General features: G+C 43.1%; 1 protein-coding gene across 1 annotated transcript in view; it reads left to right on the top strand.

The window, feature by feature from the left end:
- Window positions 1-17,917, top strand: part of AGBL1 (AGBL carboxypeptidase 1) — a 271,464-nt gene that overhangs the window by 19,984 nt on the left and 233,563 nt on the right. Inside the window, exon 5 of the mRNA XM_051628933.1 lies at window positions 2,319-2,412. Coding sequence (XP_051484893.1) covers window positions 2,319-2,412 — 94 coding nt within the window. The remainder of the gene's footprint in view (window positions 1-2,318; window positions 2,413-17,917) is intronic.

Raw genomic sequence — 17,917 nt, 5'->3', positions numbered from 1 at the left:
AAATAAACATCGTTCCTGATTAAGGTTACTGCCTGCATGTCCTGTTAATATACACAATCAAACACAAAAGCAAATGCAACCGTGGAAAGAGGTGCACCCAAAGGGGTCTATACAGCCTTTACAGTGTTTTTCACGTGTGGACTATGAAAGTAAAAGTGCTGTAGTGAAAAATATTCATGGCAGTGATCTCCGTTTCTAGAATATGGACAGTGAACTCCTTTGCTCTGAGACTTAGGTACCTTAAGTCTCTATGCAGATCCCATTACCATAATAGCCAAATGTTTTACCATTGTTGATTGTATTGGTTGTCAAAGCAGCTCCACTAGGGAGAAAAATACAGGTGGAGAAACAAAAGGAGAGAGAAATCAGTTAATCATTCAAGGTCCCTCAGGAAATACATATTAGCTCCTGGGCTGCTGTCTACTATCTGCCCCCCTCACCCCATGCACTCTCCCAGCTCTTCTTGCTTGGCGCTGCTCTCATATTGAATGATTCAAGCAATTTGATTGCCAGTGTTCTTTCTCAGGATCATTACAGATTCATACAGGCTTTTCCTGCTATAGCACACTGAGTTTGTCAGCACAAATTTCCCTTTGCTCTCTCTAACCCTTTCCTCTCCTTCCCCACATCCCTCAGCCAGCAGGTAAGTCCTGACAGCCATCCTGTCTGCTGTCTGCTCTATGCATCCTAAGATTTAGCACTCCTGGCACCCAGCCCTGCAGGTCCCTTCTATCTGTACAGGAGCTGGCTTGATGAAATGGGCTTTCTCAGGCAAGCAGCCAAGCCTCAACATTCAACCCCTTTCCCTATGACAAGCAATATTTGAAAGGCAGAGTGTGTCTGAAAATGCAGCCAAGGCCAGAAGATGAAATGTGCCTTTGTTTCACAGCTGTGTAGTGACCTTGTGCTGCCTCCCACTCAAAATGATGATCCACACCCTTCCCTGCTCCCTGTTTCTGTGCACCTGTGTCCCAATCCAGCTGTAGTCTTTGCAGATGTTTTAGGATGCACACTGCAACCTGTTAATGTCAGATCCCAGAACCCTCATTCTGCTCCTTTCCTGGTATCTGTTACTCTCCCAGTATCTCCAGCACTCTCCAGATGTTTTCTCCTTCCACAAGTAACTTCAGCTCTGTGGGCTCTCTGGCCCAGCTGGGAAGCTGCAAGGGAGGTTGGGTAAATGTCTGTGTGGATGTCGTACCAAATGAGGGGATGACACACTCCAGACTTTAAAGAATATTTTTACAGGGTGGAACTAGAAAGCATCCAGATGCACATAAAACGCAGAGTGCATATGTATGAAAGCAGAAAAGATGAGTTCTTATTAAAATCTCATGCACCAGTTCTTTGGTCACTCTCTTCCCAATCTCTGCCAACAGCTGTGTGTGGCAGCCCACGTCCCACTCTGGGGCAGGATGAGTTCAAGCAGCTTGGTCCACCGCCCTGTCTAATGAATTACCAACTAGTGTAAAAGCAGCTGGCAAGCCTTGCAAAGCTTGGCCATCACAGGACAGCTTAGTGGGAACAGGGTAGGACTGCAGAAGATGATGGGCCCTCTGGCAGCTCTGTGATTACCACTGGGAGATATTTACAAAACAGGCAAAACCCAGCAGCAGGCAGCCAGTCTTCCTCTTGATTACTGATCCTTTCACCCTGTTCACTTGCATTTAATATTTCAGGGCTGTGCTCACTACTACTTTACACAGAAAACCTGTCTTATATGGGGAGGCTTGGCTAAGCACTTAGTTTTTTGCATTAGGCATTTTTGGAATCGATTGCAAAATCTCTGTATAAAAGTTCTCAGCATGTTAGCAAGTGGAGGATTAAAAGTAAAATTGGCCTAGCTGAAGTTAATCCGCATTCAGAAGCATCTGCCCTAAAAAACCCCACTTCCATACTGCTGAATAATGGCACAGAAAGAAAAATCTGCCCTCCCTGCCCCTATGAAATAAACCATCCTTATGGAGTTGCCTGTGGGAAATGGGGAATAAATTTGAGCCCTGTCATTTTGCTGGGAGATGACCCTTTTTAACTGTGATTTGTTCCCTGGAGAGTACCATATTTACAGGAAAAGGGGCTTTAAGGATCTTGAAGAAAACACTGCACAATTTGAGATCTGTTTTTGCATCTGATCTTGGCTCAGGCAGTACCCACAGACAGCTTTGTGCTTCAGTTTGTGTTTTTAAGTCCAGCTGAGAGCCCAGAGAAAACTGCTTATAGCTCCAGGGGCAGCTACTCCCTTCCCCACATCACCTCAAAACACAACGTTGCAGACCACCTGCTTCACATCTGACTGCTTTTCTCTTTTCTTGGCTTAGTTACCACAGGAACTACACTTGGCATCAATGGAGCCATGGAGCTGCTTTTCAAAGTCATCACCCCCTACAGCAAGAGACATGTCAGGACAGTCAGGTAGGCAGTAGCCCCAGAGGAATTAATCTTTCCAGGTCTACAAGAAATAAAATTTTGGTTCCACTTGAGAAGGAAAAAAAATCAGAAATGGATGCACAATTTCCACTCACTTTAAATCTGCAGGGTTTTTTTAAGAGGCAGAAATAGTTCCCTGAAGGACACATTAATGGTGTGATTCATCATATGATTCATGCTGGTGGCCATTTAGTTGTGGTGCACCCTCTACAGTGATGGCAGTTTGATTGCAAGGTGCTGTCCATTTCCCAGTCAGGACTGGGTTTTGGGAAGCATATGCTAGCAGCATAAATACTGCTCTTCCCTACCCTTTAGCAAGAACCTCCTGTCATCACTGGCCGGGGGGGTGGGGCAAGTACATGAAATCATGGCAGTGCTGCCTTGTCCTCCTTTTGCAGACAGTTGCGACCAGGTCATTGTGATATTTTTGAAGTATGACAGTTCTTACTAGTATTAATCAGGGTTTGTTATTAAGCCCATCCCAAATATTTCAGATGGTTTTTCTCTGAAGACAGCAGGTCCATTTTATATCTCTGTCTTAATGCTGAACATTAGTTCACAAGTAGTCCATTCTGACCATGTCCTCAGATGCTGTTCAAGGCAAACTTTGTAATGTGGAAAACATCCACAGAGGGACATAACTCTGGATGAAGGCATCAGTAAATAACATCCACCCAGCTGTTACTACACAAGACTGATACCAGTCCTCCCAGTATCATCAGTTACACAAGTACAGGAAGGAATTATAATTCCTTTCCAGTAGCCACAAGTGATGAACTTGGGTGTCACCACAGCCAGTGGTGACAGTACTGCTGTTTGCTAGAGGCAGGCTTCTTCTGCCTACATGTCTGAGGCTATACAAAAAAAATACAACAGTTTGCCAAGTAAGATACTGAGTGGGCCCAGCAGATGCACAACTTCCTGCAGCTGCCTTGTTAGTGGAAGCCAACTCACTTTTGCCTGCATTTTTTGCTTTCTAGTATAGTTCCAGTACCTAGAACTGCTTTACAGCTTCACTTCTTTCTTAGCCAGGTTACCTGTGATTCCTCTAGGTGGTCTGTCCAAAAGTATGACATCAGGCTGTTCCCTGCACAGAGGTTTGGATATTTTCCAATTCAAAGAACATTATTGTTAGGGTATTATTCCTAGGATATCTGAACACCCTTCAAGATTCCCCTCAGGCCTCATGTTATAACTTCAGTCTTTAAGACCCAGGGAGCCTGGAGAACTGCTTTATGTGTGACACGAGTGCCCAGGATGAGTTAGATCCACAGTTCAGCTTGACTTCTGAGACAACCAAAAGTGATTGATGGGTCTGTCCTTTACTAAGCAAATTTCACTCAACTCCCTGGTTTCCTTCCTATGGAAGCATTGGCTGTGATTAGATAAGTGTTAATTCTACTTCTGTGATAGCCTCTATGTGTAATGGACTTGGTCCTGTATCAGTTCTCCATTTAGCAGTGGGACTGGCTGTGTAGAGGTGTTTTAAATTAAGTCTGTGCAACACTGCTTTTTCTGTTCACTGTTTCCTCTGAGAGAAGTGGAGAACTTGGTATCTGTCACATTTCTTGCCTGGCTTTTTGCTGAGATTCATTTGGAGTTGCAGCTAGTGCTGCTGAGAGTGGTTGTAATGTAGTCTGCAAAGTGGTCTAGAATGCCCACTTCTAAGCAAAAAGGAAAAGAAATAGCCTCCAGAGAGACACACTGCTTTCTATTTCAGTGATTCCACATTGTCAATGTCCAGTGTTTGGATTTTTCTCTTTTATCTGATGTACAAGAATTATTTTGAACTTTTCTGTGGACCTTTTTTTCCATTTGGGAGACACACAATGCAAACTTAACATTTCTCTCAATACAGCTCTAGTTTTATTATTAATAAGCCATTTTATTTATTGCTGAAAACCTTGGATTTATTTTGTCTTTGAAAAAAGTTCTCTTACACGTTTACTGTTGTCTACCTGAGCTTCCTCCTTGCAAGTTCAGTTTCCTAATTGCCCTTTTTTTTCCCTTAAATATTAGTGCTGGTCTTAAAACATATTTGTATGAGTGTGCAAATGGCGAATAAAATCTTTCCTGGGACCTAGCTCAGAGAAAAGGTGAGTTGGATGCCAACTACACTTGGTTTTACAAGCAAGAACTATAAATCAGCTGAAGCCTGGTAGCCACTCAGCTGGCCTGCCCTGAGATCAAAGCTGCTTGTTTCATTTAATAATCAGGAGCAGCTGAAAAGGTCAATGACTCAGTGGAGATAGTCTGTTTTACATCAGAGGAAGCACACAAACCTGTTTTGTTTTAAAAAATGTTTGCGGCCTATTTAAAGGCACTAGTGCTTTGCTGTTCAGTAGGGGCTGTGTTTGCTTGTAGTCCATTTGGAAAGACTACTTTCACTGGGGAAAATGGCTTCAAGAGATGTTGTTGACAAGAATTTAGGTCCAGAGACCAGAAGTCCAGACTGTAGTGTGAGTCACAGATTTTCTTGCCTAGCATTAGTGAATGCCTGGGATAGCTATGGTCTGAAAATCCCAGGCATCTTTGCAGCTCATCAGCAATTGGAGGTAGGTACATGTGAAAATGCCCTTCTATTTTTTTAAGCTGTGCTGGTTAAAATTTTGTAGGGTGACTCAGGAAGGAAGCTTATGGAAGGGTTTTCTGAGATGGGGAGAGAGTAAAAAAAAAATAAAAATGGGGTCATGTGCTTTGCCTAGCTCAGAACATGCTCCTGGTCACCCAACATTGGTGAAGCTCTTCCCAAAGTTGCTGTGGTTATGCTGTGATCTGGAGTGGGTTACTTTGGTGTAGGTAGTTGGTAACAAAAAGATCTGCTTCTTTTTGGCTGTCACTGTGAAACTTGAAGAAAGTACTAGCTTTTAACCAGCCTATGGAGGAAAAACTCCAGTGTCCTCCCAGCAACCCTGTGATCCTCCATTTGTATTTGCCCTTGATACCTTCTCTGCACTGTGTAACTATTTGCACCACATTTTGCCTTGCTGCTGGGGAAGGAACAGCTGGCAACTGTGGGGGCTGAGATTACCCTTATTCTTTGATCAGCTGCCAGGAACGCAGCACTGAAAATGCACCACTTCTCTGGTGGATACACCCATATTCTCCTGTCCTGATCAGCAGTGGGACCAAGGTCACTTTAAGAACCTGCCCTGGAGAGTGCACTATGAGAGCTATTTATTTAGCCAGCTAAGATACAGAAACAAGATACATAGTTCTATTTATTTTTTCCAGTGGCAAAGCTCTGGGTTATTTAGAAATAGTCTACCATGTCCAATTGACCTTCTCTGGGTGCATGCCAAGTAGCTCTGATTCCTCTGAGGCTGTGACTCATGGACTTTATTGGTCTTAGTTAGGCATTTGAGGTCTGCAGGTTGCTGGTGCCATAATTGTGTGGGTATCTTCAAGACTACCCATATCTGAAGTAAAAGCAAATCTTACTGTGGCTTAGAGAACTCTTGAGTTAAGCACTGTGAATTCCAAGTGGGAAGGAGACTCTTGATTGTCTTCCTGCTGATGCTGTGCTGCAGAGAAAAAGCTTTCTGAAACCTTTTGTAGGGGCAGTTTAAAATACAGCCAGATGATATTCTGTTTATGTCAGTAGCTGGGATATCTGAGTCTGTGTGGGAGATGCTAAAATCTTCACTCCATCAACACCTTCTCTAATGCAGCATCCCTGAAGCCCCAGGGAGTACAATGACCCCTGCTCCTTTTGCCTTCCACCTTACTTATTCCCTGTATGTTCCATATCTTCTACCCTTCTCCTATTTTCTAGTGTCCCTTGCAACACCCTTTCTCATTTTCCCAACTTATTTGTTTTGAGAGATATTTGTATGTGTTTTGGGAGGTGGATGTGGAATGTGACAGTGGCAGATTCTGGCCAACCAAGATCTGGGACTCTTGTGCATGACACTGCCTCCAGGAGGCCAACATCAGATATCATCCCCAGGCTGCTGGTGTGTCAGGCTGATGAATCTGAAGGTTGTATCTTGTCTGTGGCTACATGTTGTGTCAGCCTCCTAGGACTCCTCAAGTTGAAGGTAGATTATCAAAGTGAGTGGAAATGAAAATCCCAAATTTGTTTCCTTCAGGAGGAAGACTCTTGCCAGAGTTGTTCCATCTGTCATGTTATCTTTTCCTATTATGTAAAGGTTGGTGGGCAGTCATATTTCTGCAGTTTTACTAAAAACTATTTAAACAGTCTTTTAAAAGTCTTAATTTCTCAAAGCTTTGAGAGTACATCTGTTTATTACACCAAGCAGGGCTGGCTAACGATAATTGATCAGATAAATCTCATACAAGACATTGCAACAAGAATGAGTATTTGTCAGAATAAAAAACTCCTTCTGTGAATATCAACAAAACTTGGCTTTCTGCTCTGGGCTGTTCCAGGAAAGTTTGACCACTTAATTAAAAGTGGCAAATGAATAAAAAAGTCTGGGAATAGTGCCAAATTAATTCAGTAGAAAATATGATACGCAGAAATTATCTGCCTTTGCTCATGTCCAGCATTGCCTGACATTTGATCACAATTCTTTTATGTTTGGTGCTTCTTGGTGGTCTCAGCTCCTCAACGTTTGCCAATAATCTCCCTATCCATTAAAGGCAGAAAATCCACTCGTGTAACTCTGTTCCATCACCAGTAGATTGCTGGACTCCTCACATACTAACAGAAATCAGGAAACAAGGTTCTTTGCACCTGTATCAAATGGTTGGCTCCAGAAACTTGAGGCTTGGAAGTGATTATTTCTCTCTGCTGACTGGAGGATGAGTCTGAAGTGGGTATAACTGGGAAGTAGCATGAGGGGCATTTAAGGCTGGGTCAGATAGATGGTTGCTGAGAGAGAGAGCTGGAAAATGCAGACCTCTCCAACTACTGCCAGGGCTCAAAACCCTAGAGGAAATGAGAGCAGCATATGTCTTCTCTTTGGTGATGTGTGCTCAGGGGTGATTTGAGGTGGTGACTCAATCTGAAACATGCAATAATAATGATGGCACTGTTGCTATGGTCAGGAAGTGAATCCTATATCAGATATTTCTGTCACGATGTGAGCTGAGATGATTCTTCTGGAGTATTGAAAGCAGAACTCACGCAAGTAAAGAGAGGAATGTCAAGGTGATTGAGAATATCTAAAGCTAAAAGCTGAAATCTGATGGGTCTGTATTTAGTCAGACACAGTGTCAGATTGACTGAAGAGATTACAAAAGCCCTGGAAATGCTGGAGATGTAAGTTGAGAGGCTTTATATTGCTTCAAAATAGGCTTTAAATATATGTATTACTCTGTTTTTCTATAAAATTTGTTTTGTTTCCATGCAACTGCAACTTTGTTTTCTCATCCTGGAACTGGGCTTTTTATGCAAGATAAAATATAAGTGTTGAGCCCCTAGTGTTGAAAAGTGACCAAGCTGCCACATCAACAAATGCTTGTAAAAGTGATTTCCTGTGACCTTAACATCAACAGAAGAAGTCAGAAGGCTGTTACACAATGAGAGGAGACGTGCAGCAGGGATGACCTGAATACTAGAATTATCTCTTCTGTTAAGAATGATGGAGAGACATATGGAAGAGATCCAATTGCAAATGTGTCCTAGACCCACTGCAGACAGTTTCCTCAGCTTTAATCCTGGATAACTTCTTCCTGGTAGACCACCACCACATGCATTTGCTGCAATTCCATTTCCTGATTGTCCTAAACTTAAGCTGCTTTCTACTTGAAGAACATGTTGCATGGTTGTTGCCAGCCAATATTTTGAGAATGGGAAGAAACTCAACACACCACCATGGTGATTAGTCCTTCTGCAACCTGATATGATAGCTGTTCTGATCAGTCCTATTTGAGGAATGCTCCACATACAGCTTTATGCCTTTGTTTATTTGGCAACAACTCCTGATAGGAGATCAAAAGCAAATCATCTTTAATTCCTCTTGTTAGTCTGTGTTTTGCCATTAATCGTGTTGAGCAGTTTGGGTATTTAATTGGAAACTAACACATGATTCTATTGGAATGTGGTCAGAATTAATCAATGCTTACTGCCTGCTTATTCTTAAATTGCTATTTGGTTCACTTGATCCCTGTAGAAAATTCACAGGAGGGGCTGAAATTTCTTTTGAGCTATATCATAGCTAAATTACATGCCTTCCCATCTGGCCTTGATCTACATGGGATATAGACTAGAATTCCTGCTAAATAAAACTGGTAAATACTCTTCTGAATGAGATGATGCCAGCAACAAGGGAAAAATGGTTGTCTCTAAAATTCTTGTTTATATCAAGTGTCTTTTCAACTTGACTAATATCTTAGATGACATGGAGCAGAAATGGGTACATCACTGAGCCAAGTAAATAAACCCTGGTGTTCAAATTTAATGCAATGAGCCATTGTAATAGAAGAAATTATCTTGGAGCCAAAGGTGTCCCAGTTTTATGTGATTCCTTCTTTTTTTTTCTTGTTATGGTCTGTGTGGTTTCTCTCAAAGAATGACCTATTCTAATCTTAATAAGTTATAAAATCTCATTTCAGACTGATAGTATCTCAGTGCTGTTTTTCAGAATAAATAGAGTTGCCATGCAGAATTATACTTTGCTGGCATCGTACCATTAATAGCTGCAAAAGAGAGAAATTGAAAAACCAAGAGGTAGAGGCAAGTGAGAAAAGAGATGCTTTCAGATGGGATTTGAAAATAGATGAAGAATTGATGAGGCGGAGAGGAATACCATACACCAAGGTTGCTCCAAATGGCCAAACATATTGCATACAGAAACCCTGGCGCCATCTCTTGGTAGCCTGTGGTATGACAAGATTAAGCACAGATTCACCTACCTCTGGGGCGTAAAAAATTGGCACATGAAAACTGTATAAAGAGAAATCCACTTCTAAGCTTAATGTGGTGTGTCATGGGAAGAGAGGAACTGGTTTATAAATGGACCCACTTACTGAAACTGTTATTTTGAAAGAGGAGTTTGCTTTTTTCTTTTAGGTCTAGCTTATGTTTTACTTCTATTTCAGGTAGAAGTAAAAGTCTGGAAAGAAAAAAGCAGTGCTTTCATCTGAAGGCCATTCTTTGCACTTTAATTCTTTCCCTTTGGTGAGCCAGCAGGTTATATTTGGAAAGATGATACAAGGACAAGTTGCTCTTATTCTCAAGTTCTTGGCTTTTCATGCCCAGTGGCTATGGCAGATGCAATTCATGGTTGACCTCACATGGTGGCTTTGGGTATGTCTGCAGGCAGCTCTGTGCTCCTTGGGTGGGAGAGGCTCTCCCTCCTAGCTTTAGTTTTCTTCATTCTGCAACAACTGTTAGGCTTGCAGCAGAGCCTCCAGCATGGGCTGCCCAAACTTCCTAGGACATTTCATCCAGTCTGGGAGTATTCTGCATGTTCCCAGGTCTGCCTCACTGCTGGGCTTTGTGCTAATGAGATGAAAACTAATGCTCAGGTGCCTCAGTGCATTGCAATTGTCTTGCCTCTTAGAAGGTCTCTGTGAGGTGTATCCCACTTAGCTGGGGAAACCACTGTCAGTCCCATTCAAATGAGATGCAGGACTTGGTTTTGTTCATCAGTTGCATCTCAGTGTTCTTAGTGTTAAATGTATAGTTAATGTTAAAAATGGTTCATTGTAGCTGAGTATGAAGGGTAAGTCAAGAGTTGTGTGTACTGGCTGTGCTAAGCATTTTGTTAATAGCACCAAAGAAGGTGTGGAATAAAATAAATATATAAGATAAATAGAGCAGTGCTAGAAGGATTAAAAATTTTTTTGCATTCTAGGAAGAAATGAAGGGTTTGGGTTATTTTCTGGAAGCTGATGGAGTATCTGCAAGATGGGCTGGCAAGCTGCTCCTGATCTGGAGGTGCACAGAGAAGGCTTTCAGCAATGGTGGTAGGGCTACAAGAATAAAGGCAAAATGATACCTCTCATGACTCAAGTGCCAGACTGAGACTTGTGTGTTACTGTGATCAAGTCACCTCAGATCAGACTTTTCATATAGTCAATGCACACTCTTTTCTAATGCCTTCTTAAGGGTAGTGAGGGTACGGTCAGTTGTGACTGAGGCATTTGGTGAACAAAGAGAGAGAGGGAAAAACAAAGGGGAGAGAAATACAGCAGAGAGGCTTTGTGCTCAGGCAGGCTGCACTTGAAGTGGACTGTGGGTTGAATGTGAAGCTTGGCAGACCCAGGAGCAAGTTGAGCAACATGGTTGTGTGACTTTATAAGCATGTTTGAGATGGACGTTAAGTGCCAAAACTTTCAGAAAGCATCAGCCAGACAGCCCTGGGGAACAGGGACTGGAGGAAAGGGATTTCTAGGCAAAGCCTGTCTGAATTTGCTTGCAGAGATGATGAGCAGGTGCCCACCCTGCCTGTTTGCCTGCATCTGTTTTCCTGTGTCAAGGAGACAAAGAAAGAATCCCCCCTCGGAAATCACTGAGTTGGGTAATGACGTGACTCTCTGACAGAAGCCAGACAGGGCACAGATAAAGCTGAGGGCACTCGTGTGTCAGGGCATTTGAGAGCTCAGGAATCTCCTCTCCTTTGCCTTTCACTTCATTGCCATTTCTCCTCCCAGTTACCCTCATGAAAGGGTTAGAAAGCAGCTGTAAAATCCTCCTCGCAAAAGCTTCTGGTCCAGAGGTAGACAATAAAAATTTTGGAGAAAAAAAAAATAAAAGGAAAGGAACCCTCAGTGCAGAGCTTCTGCTGCAACAATTTTGCACAATGTCGGCCCCGAGCAGGTGCTGTCCACACAAGGAAAACTGCCCCAAGAATTTCTGGGGGTTGCTGTGGCTTTTTTTCCAGCTCCAGCAGTGCTGGCAGGTGAAGTGTAAGCCAGTCTTTAGAACTATCAGTGGTTTTAAAGCACAACACTGATTAGGCCTGCTCTGAGCAGAGGTCTGTGACACAGTGTCAAAGCCCTTAGCAACAGCCTCTCTGTGCTAGGATTCCCTGTCTGATAGCACTGTTGGAGCTGCACCAGCTGTAGCAGCAGTGGGGTGGCTGGTTTCAGCAATACAGAGGCAACACAACTGACTCATTTCCAGTGAGAGCAAGCTCTAAAGTCTTCACAGTCTCTTACAGGCTCTTCTGGGTAGCTATCAAATATTGATTATAGTGAATAAAAGAGAAATCTTAAATACTGGTGTATTTACCACAAGCAGGTGAAATGAGCTTTAATAGTGAGCGAAGGTTTTTTTAACAGCAGTGCTATGGATGCAGCACAGGTCTCTGCCTTGCCAACACTGGCAGGGCTCTTCATGGTCCCTTTATCTGTAGGGCAACACTTGGAATGGCAGTAATGCCAGTAAAACCTGTAAATAAACCCAGAGTTGAGCAGCTCTGGGATGTGTTCAGAGACAGGGCTTGGAATGTGGAGGGGAGAACCTGAAAACTAGGAAGTGTCTGCTGAGGAAGAACAGTGCTGCTGACTCCTAATATTGCCTGCAGCTCTAGGGTTGGGAATGGAAACTCCCTCTGAAGTGTAAACCTTGGAAAGATCATGGCTTCAGGACTGAGCTTTTACTGCTAGCCTGCAGCAACAGCCAGATTATTGAAGAAGAAAAAAATGAAAGTAATCCTGTATCTTTGGCATATCTACTCCATGAGTTCCCTTCCTGTGTTAAATGGCTATAGTTTGGATCTTGTCTTGGCCATAGGACATACATTGCAATGGCACAACAGCTCTCGGTGTCTACTCAAAAGCTTAATTTCCTTTTTGTTTGTTGGGTTGTTTGTCTTGGTTTTGGTTGTGGGTTTTTTTGTGTGTGTTTTAAGCCACACATTCATGGTTATTCCAGCTTTCACCACCTTCCAAATCTTTCTGTATAGAAAAGGCATCTGGAAGAACCATCCTGAATAACGCTCAGAATTTTTACTGTGCTTTTTAGCTATTTATCCCTGTCATTTAGTTCTTATATTTACAGCTCAAGTCCTACCAGCCTTGGCTTTGCTATGATCTGTTTTCAAATGCTAGAGTTTGGCTTGATTATCTTGGATGGAAGCTTTCCAATGAAAGGAGAGAGGAAACAAAAACACAACAAAAAACCCCCCAAAACCAAACAAATTAACTATCTGTTATTGCTTAGGCTTCTGCAAATTACTGCTTTAAAAAGCCCCTGCAGTTATGCCAGTGTGACACTGCAGCTTTCAAACAGCGAATATCAGGAGACTTTGACCCAATATTTCCTGCATTTTGGCTTCTTACTGACTTTTTCATGCTTCTAGATCCCTAGATAAATGTGCAGAATGGGCATCAGCACTAAGATGTGAGCAGATGATTATACAGGTGAGCAGGACTTATACAGATGCAACTGAAAAACTGGGTTAGTTTGTGGTTGGCTGGATCAGCCACAACAGCCAGATGCTGGTTTTCAACCAGCCTTGCAAGCTCTATCATGGGTAGTGACCTCTGCACTCAAGGCTAGTGCATACAGTCTGCTCTCAAATCTCCTTGCTTGTAGATGTGGGGATAAAACCTTAGGCTGCACTTTGGCTGTTGCTGGCAGTACAGTCATCATCCCAAAGTCTTGATGCACCCTGCATGTTGAATCTCAGTCTGCCTAGCTGGGCAAAATGTTATATGGAAGGCAACACGGGTGATATAACAGAGAATCCTAGTTCTCTGACTCTTGGGTGTGCTACTAAAGATATTTTTCTTTCTTTCTCAGGATGTCTACCTGTGCCATTCTCATTGCTACCTTATTTAGCCCATTGTTGTTCTTTGAAATGCTAAATATCTTGAGGTACTCTACTTGCAGAGAGCCTCTTCTCTGACCTGCAGCCTGTAGGTTGTCTTTCTTGCAGTAAGATGTTCTACTTCTGTCCTGCCTGAGCTGCAGAGATCAGGACAGGACAAGGTTGGAATGGTGGTGCACCTGTGCTGCTGGAGGCCATGGACTTCTGTGAGGGTGGCTCAGCTGCTGCAGGAGGTGCAGCCTCATTTACAACATCTATCCTATTTAGTGTGAACCTGATCCCAAGTCCTCGGATGACTCTTCTGCCTTTCCTATCACAGCCTGCAGATCTTATGGCCAAGAAAGCTGCTGCAGGGCAATGTGGCAGCTGTTCACTTTCCACACCTTGGTTCCTTTTCCTGCAAAGATGTATCTCTGTGTGTACACTGCACAGTACAGCAGTACCCCCATTCCCCCTCCCACCTGTCAAGCAAGATAGAGACCACAGAATGACAGTGGGAGGTAAATACCAGGATGGCTTTTTTTCTCTGCTAAACTTTTACTGAAAGTCCTGGGCAAGTGATTAAGCTTTCCTTCCTGTTCTGCACTTGCAGCATCTGTTTTCCCAAAGTCTTCATGCTTACTCTGCTTGCCTGTGGCAAAACTAGTCAGTGCTATATGTTTCAAGCACAGTTCTAAGTGTGTTTTGCAGACCTCTGTTTTGACAACACGCAGCAGGTAAAATTGGTATTTCTTTTGCATACATGACAAATTTGAAATGTTTCTCATAAACTGACTGTTGGTGTTGGCTTGAAGGGACTTGGGTCAGTGAGGACTGATTGTTTTGAATGAGTGTCCAGTTTTTCAGAGATGCTTAGATGTGTGAAGATGAAAGGGAATGTAACAGAAAGCCTCTTAGCGGGTTAAAGGCCTAACTCATGCAGTTAAAAGGTAGTTCTGACCTTAATATACAAAGGGGCTTTGAAAACTCCAGTTGAGTGCTAGCTGCATGTTTAGACATAAAAATGCTTTTAAAATTCAGGTCAAGATGCCCAATGTGAATCTGCAAGAGAAAGTTACTTTTTGTTTCTCAAGCATGTTTGTGCTTGTTCTCAATTTGAGATTGATTTAATAGTACTAATTAGCTCAGTGTTGTGTACACACACACACCTACAAACAAGTACCCCAGTATTGCCAAGCATGTTTGTATTCAGCAGCAGCATTTAGGCCCATCAAACAGTAAAGTGCCCACTTCACAGGAAATTCAGTACTGAAGGGCTGTGTATGGATGTGAGGGAACACAGTCAGGAAGAGGTGAAAAGTGGGAGTAGCTGAAAAACAAGAGAAAAATGGTGATGGCTTTATATTCTCTGTATTTTGTTCAAATTCTGCTTGCATGTGAGCTTTTTGGGCAGCTCTAACCACTATCCTTTGGGACTTAGGCAAGCCTAATATATAGAAACTGCCTGGCCTGTGTGCATAACAAGGGAAAGGAAGCAGGTTACCTACGTGGGAAGCACATGGAGACTCGTAAATAGTAAGTGTTGTGTATGAGAAGATAAATTGGCATCAATATCTTTTTCCGTTTGCTCCCTGCTGCACATGTGGGTGTAAGACTGTGCTGTCAGTGCTGCAGCTGGTCTGTCAACAGTTTCCCACATTCAAACCGTGGCCACAGTACCTCAGGAAGGCTGTAGCTGGACATTCACCAACAGGCAGAACTGAGTAGGGCTAGAGGGTTTTGTTGTGGCATTGTTGTCAGTTTGGAATCAACCAAGTTGCATCTTGTCAGGCAGCACAGGGAGAGTGATTCCAGTAGCTATGCTTGCATGAAATGGCTTCTTGCTCTGGCATTTTCAAGGAAACTCTTCAAGCCAGCTCTCTTCCCTAGAGGTTTTAAACTTTAAGTTTCCCTTGGCTGGACTTTACAGATGTACTTAATCTGAATAGGACCAGAGGGGAAAGCAAAGTGCCATATAAACTCAAATTGATGGATCTATTTCTAGAACCTTGTCATATGAAAACAATGCCATTAGATTAAAAAGAAGAAACAGTTTTTTGTCTTGTGTTCAATATCTGTCATTCTTTTTATTCTGAGGCATCTGACTTTTGCTTAAAGAAAAGGCTGCCATGGAAGTCAGCCTTGTTTTTTAGTAGACATCAAAGAAGATGGTGCTTTCTCAGTCCTACAGCTTTGTATTTCATGTTGTTTTCACATCTCTAGAATTGTACACATCTTAAAAATTATTTTCCCCTAAAATTTCTTTATTTGTTTAGAAAGACCAACCAACCAAAAACCCTGAATGAAAACTGCCCTCAAAATCCTAAGCAGTGGAACTGCATAGATGGCTGAAATGAAAACTCAAATTTCCCATCTGCTGCAGCAGCCTCGATGCATCAGGAAAAGCTGCTGTTTCAAACACTGCTGCTTTACAGCTCAAAAGCACCTTTTAGTACAAAGTGCTCTTTAAAGATGTTGTACCTTGAGATTACTGCTGCCTTAGAGATGGTTTGTACTAACCAGTAGTCAGGGAGAACTACAGCTCTTAGCCTTGATTACTTTGAAACCAGCCTCCTTTTTGAGCTCTCAAAAAGCTCTGGGCACAAGCAATGACATGCTGGATACATCACTCCCTGCACTGTCAATATCTCACTGCCAGCAATCGATAGTATCCATAAAATAAAAATCTTGCAGCTGTTTGCAGGCAATGTAGTGTGAGTGCAGGCTCATTTTCTGGCACCATAAATTCCCCAAGCTCTACCTTCTCTTTAATAGTTCACCATCAGACTCTCCGCAGTGGCAAAGCACCTGCAATTCAATTTGTCTTAATGAGGTCAGAAGTCAGTTGCCCTGCTGAGATAAGAGCTTGGGATTTCTGGGTCTGTCAGCAAGCAATGCCCCTTGGCTTTGCTGTGCAATAAGCAGGGTTTCACCAGGTATGTGGATTGTGTCCTTCTCCCTGCCCCTGCTCTGGGTGTGCACAGCATTAAGAAGAGCCTGAAGAGTTTGAGGAAGAACAACCCAGAAGTAAGCAGGACAGGGCTGGGTCTCTCTGCTGTGCCCTGAGCACCTGCCTCTCTGTGAACACACTGTGCTTGTCAGACCCTGGGATCTCCAGAGCAAAAGCTGCTGGTCATGGTGAGCTGATAAACTATGAACACATTGACAACTGAGGAGTGAGTCAATAGACCACTGGGCTCCTTCTCACTGGTCACTGAATTGGGATTGAAAGACAGCTGTCTGGGGAAAGGAGGGGAATTTAACCTCACTTGCTGACATTCCTTAATTGTGCACAAGATGTTTTTTAGGGCTGTGCTGGTCCTTGTTATCAGATGTGGCCTCAATGGGAATTCTCACAATTCCTCTTTGTCAACCAAGGATAGCATCAAGCCCCTTTCCGAGTCCCCTTACATCTGTCCCTTGAGCGGGAGAACTGCATTCTCACACAGGCAGCCTGAAACTGCCTAAGTGATGAATCTGTTAAGAATCCTGTCTGGTTGTGATCTTTCCAGCCCCTTCATCTTGATGTGAATGACAAGCTGTCACAGCCTGGCTCAGCCACATTGTTACATCTGACCCTGGAGAAGGAGCTGACAGGAATGGGAAAACTTCTGAGGTATGGCTTCTGCCTGAGGAAGCAGTGCCAGCTCTGCATCATGCTCTAAGAAATGCCTGGGCATTTTTTTGGCAAGGATTTAAGAGTATTTTGTGTACCTTGTTCTACTTCGTTACTACTTTGAAGCTGGTTTAATTTAGAGCTGGAAATAATAGTTTGAATTTCTAGGACACAGCTGTCTCTCCTTCTGTAATTGTTGTACATGAGAGAGTAGGATACTTGCAAAGATGCCTGGAGAATAACCCTGGAGTGACTTCTTTCTGGGAGGCAGAGGTGAAAGAGGATGGAAGGCTTTACCTTTTCACTGATTTAAGCCTAACAGGCTTGCAGAGAATAAGTTCCACGGAAGATGTGTCTTTGTATTAAAGACTTTGTGTTTTTTGGGGTTGGGGAGGGAGGGGAGGGCAGGAAGAAAGCTGGTCACTGGAATTGAAGTAACCATTAGAAAAATAATGTGATTTTTATTCCCTTCAGCATTACACCAAAACCACATCTGTGCACAACAGCTGCATCTCTAAACTCCACCTGTTGACAGTGTGGGGGACATTGCAGACTGTGAGGAGGCTTTGCCATTAGCAGAAATTTTAATGCCTAGCTAACAAGCTGGAATTAAAGTGGACAGGATGATGGGTGCTTTTGCGTAAGTCCTAGACCAGAAGTGCTGTGAAAATGCCATCAGCATAAGCAGCTTTTGCCTACCCATATTTTCAAGACTTGTGAAGCTGCTGGTTTTAAGCCTTTAAAACAAAACAAATCACTGTGCAAGTGCCTGCATATTTAAGATCTGTATTTCTGGGCCACAAGGGAAATGACTATTCAAGGCATCTGTCTCGGATGAGATCTACCTTCTGGTAGGATTTACAAAGCACCTATTGCCAGGGTGCCTACATGTTGTTTCTAAATGCCTCTCAGTTGTCAAAAGTGAAATTGTCTTTTGAGTAAGTTGCTGTGTCTGTATGACACTGCAGCAGTTAAATATGAGTCCCAGGGGCTGGAGGCAAAATGCAGCCAGACAATTTGTACACTCCAGGGGACTTAACTCCTCCCTGAGACAGGGGCTGTGGAAGCTTAGGGGTTTTAAGCCTATAAGCTGCAGTACCTTGAGACCTCAGTCAGGGTTCCCATTGTGCCAGATGCTATTCAGAAATGGGTTGCATGGTCCCTGCCACCCTGCATGTGATGTAAATAAACATGATGGCAACAAGTG

The sequence above is a fragment of the Apus apus genome, chromosome 10, assembly GCF_020740795.1.
Source record: "Apus apus isolate bApuApu2 chromosome 10, bApuApu2.pri.cur, whole genome shotgun sequence".
NCBI classification, from domain to species: Eukaryota; Metazoa; Chordata; class Aves; order Apodiformes; family Apodidae; genus Apus; species Apus apus.
Note: the sequence above shows the minus strand (reverse complement) of the source record. Positions and strands in the feature narration are given on the sequence as shown.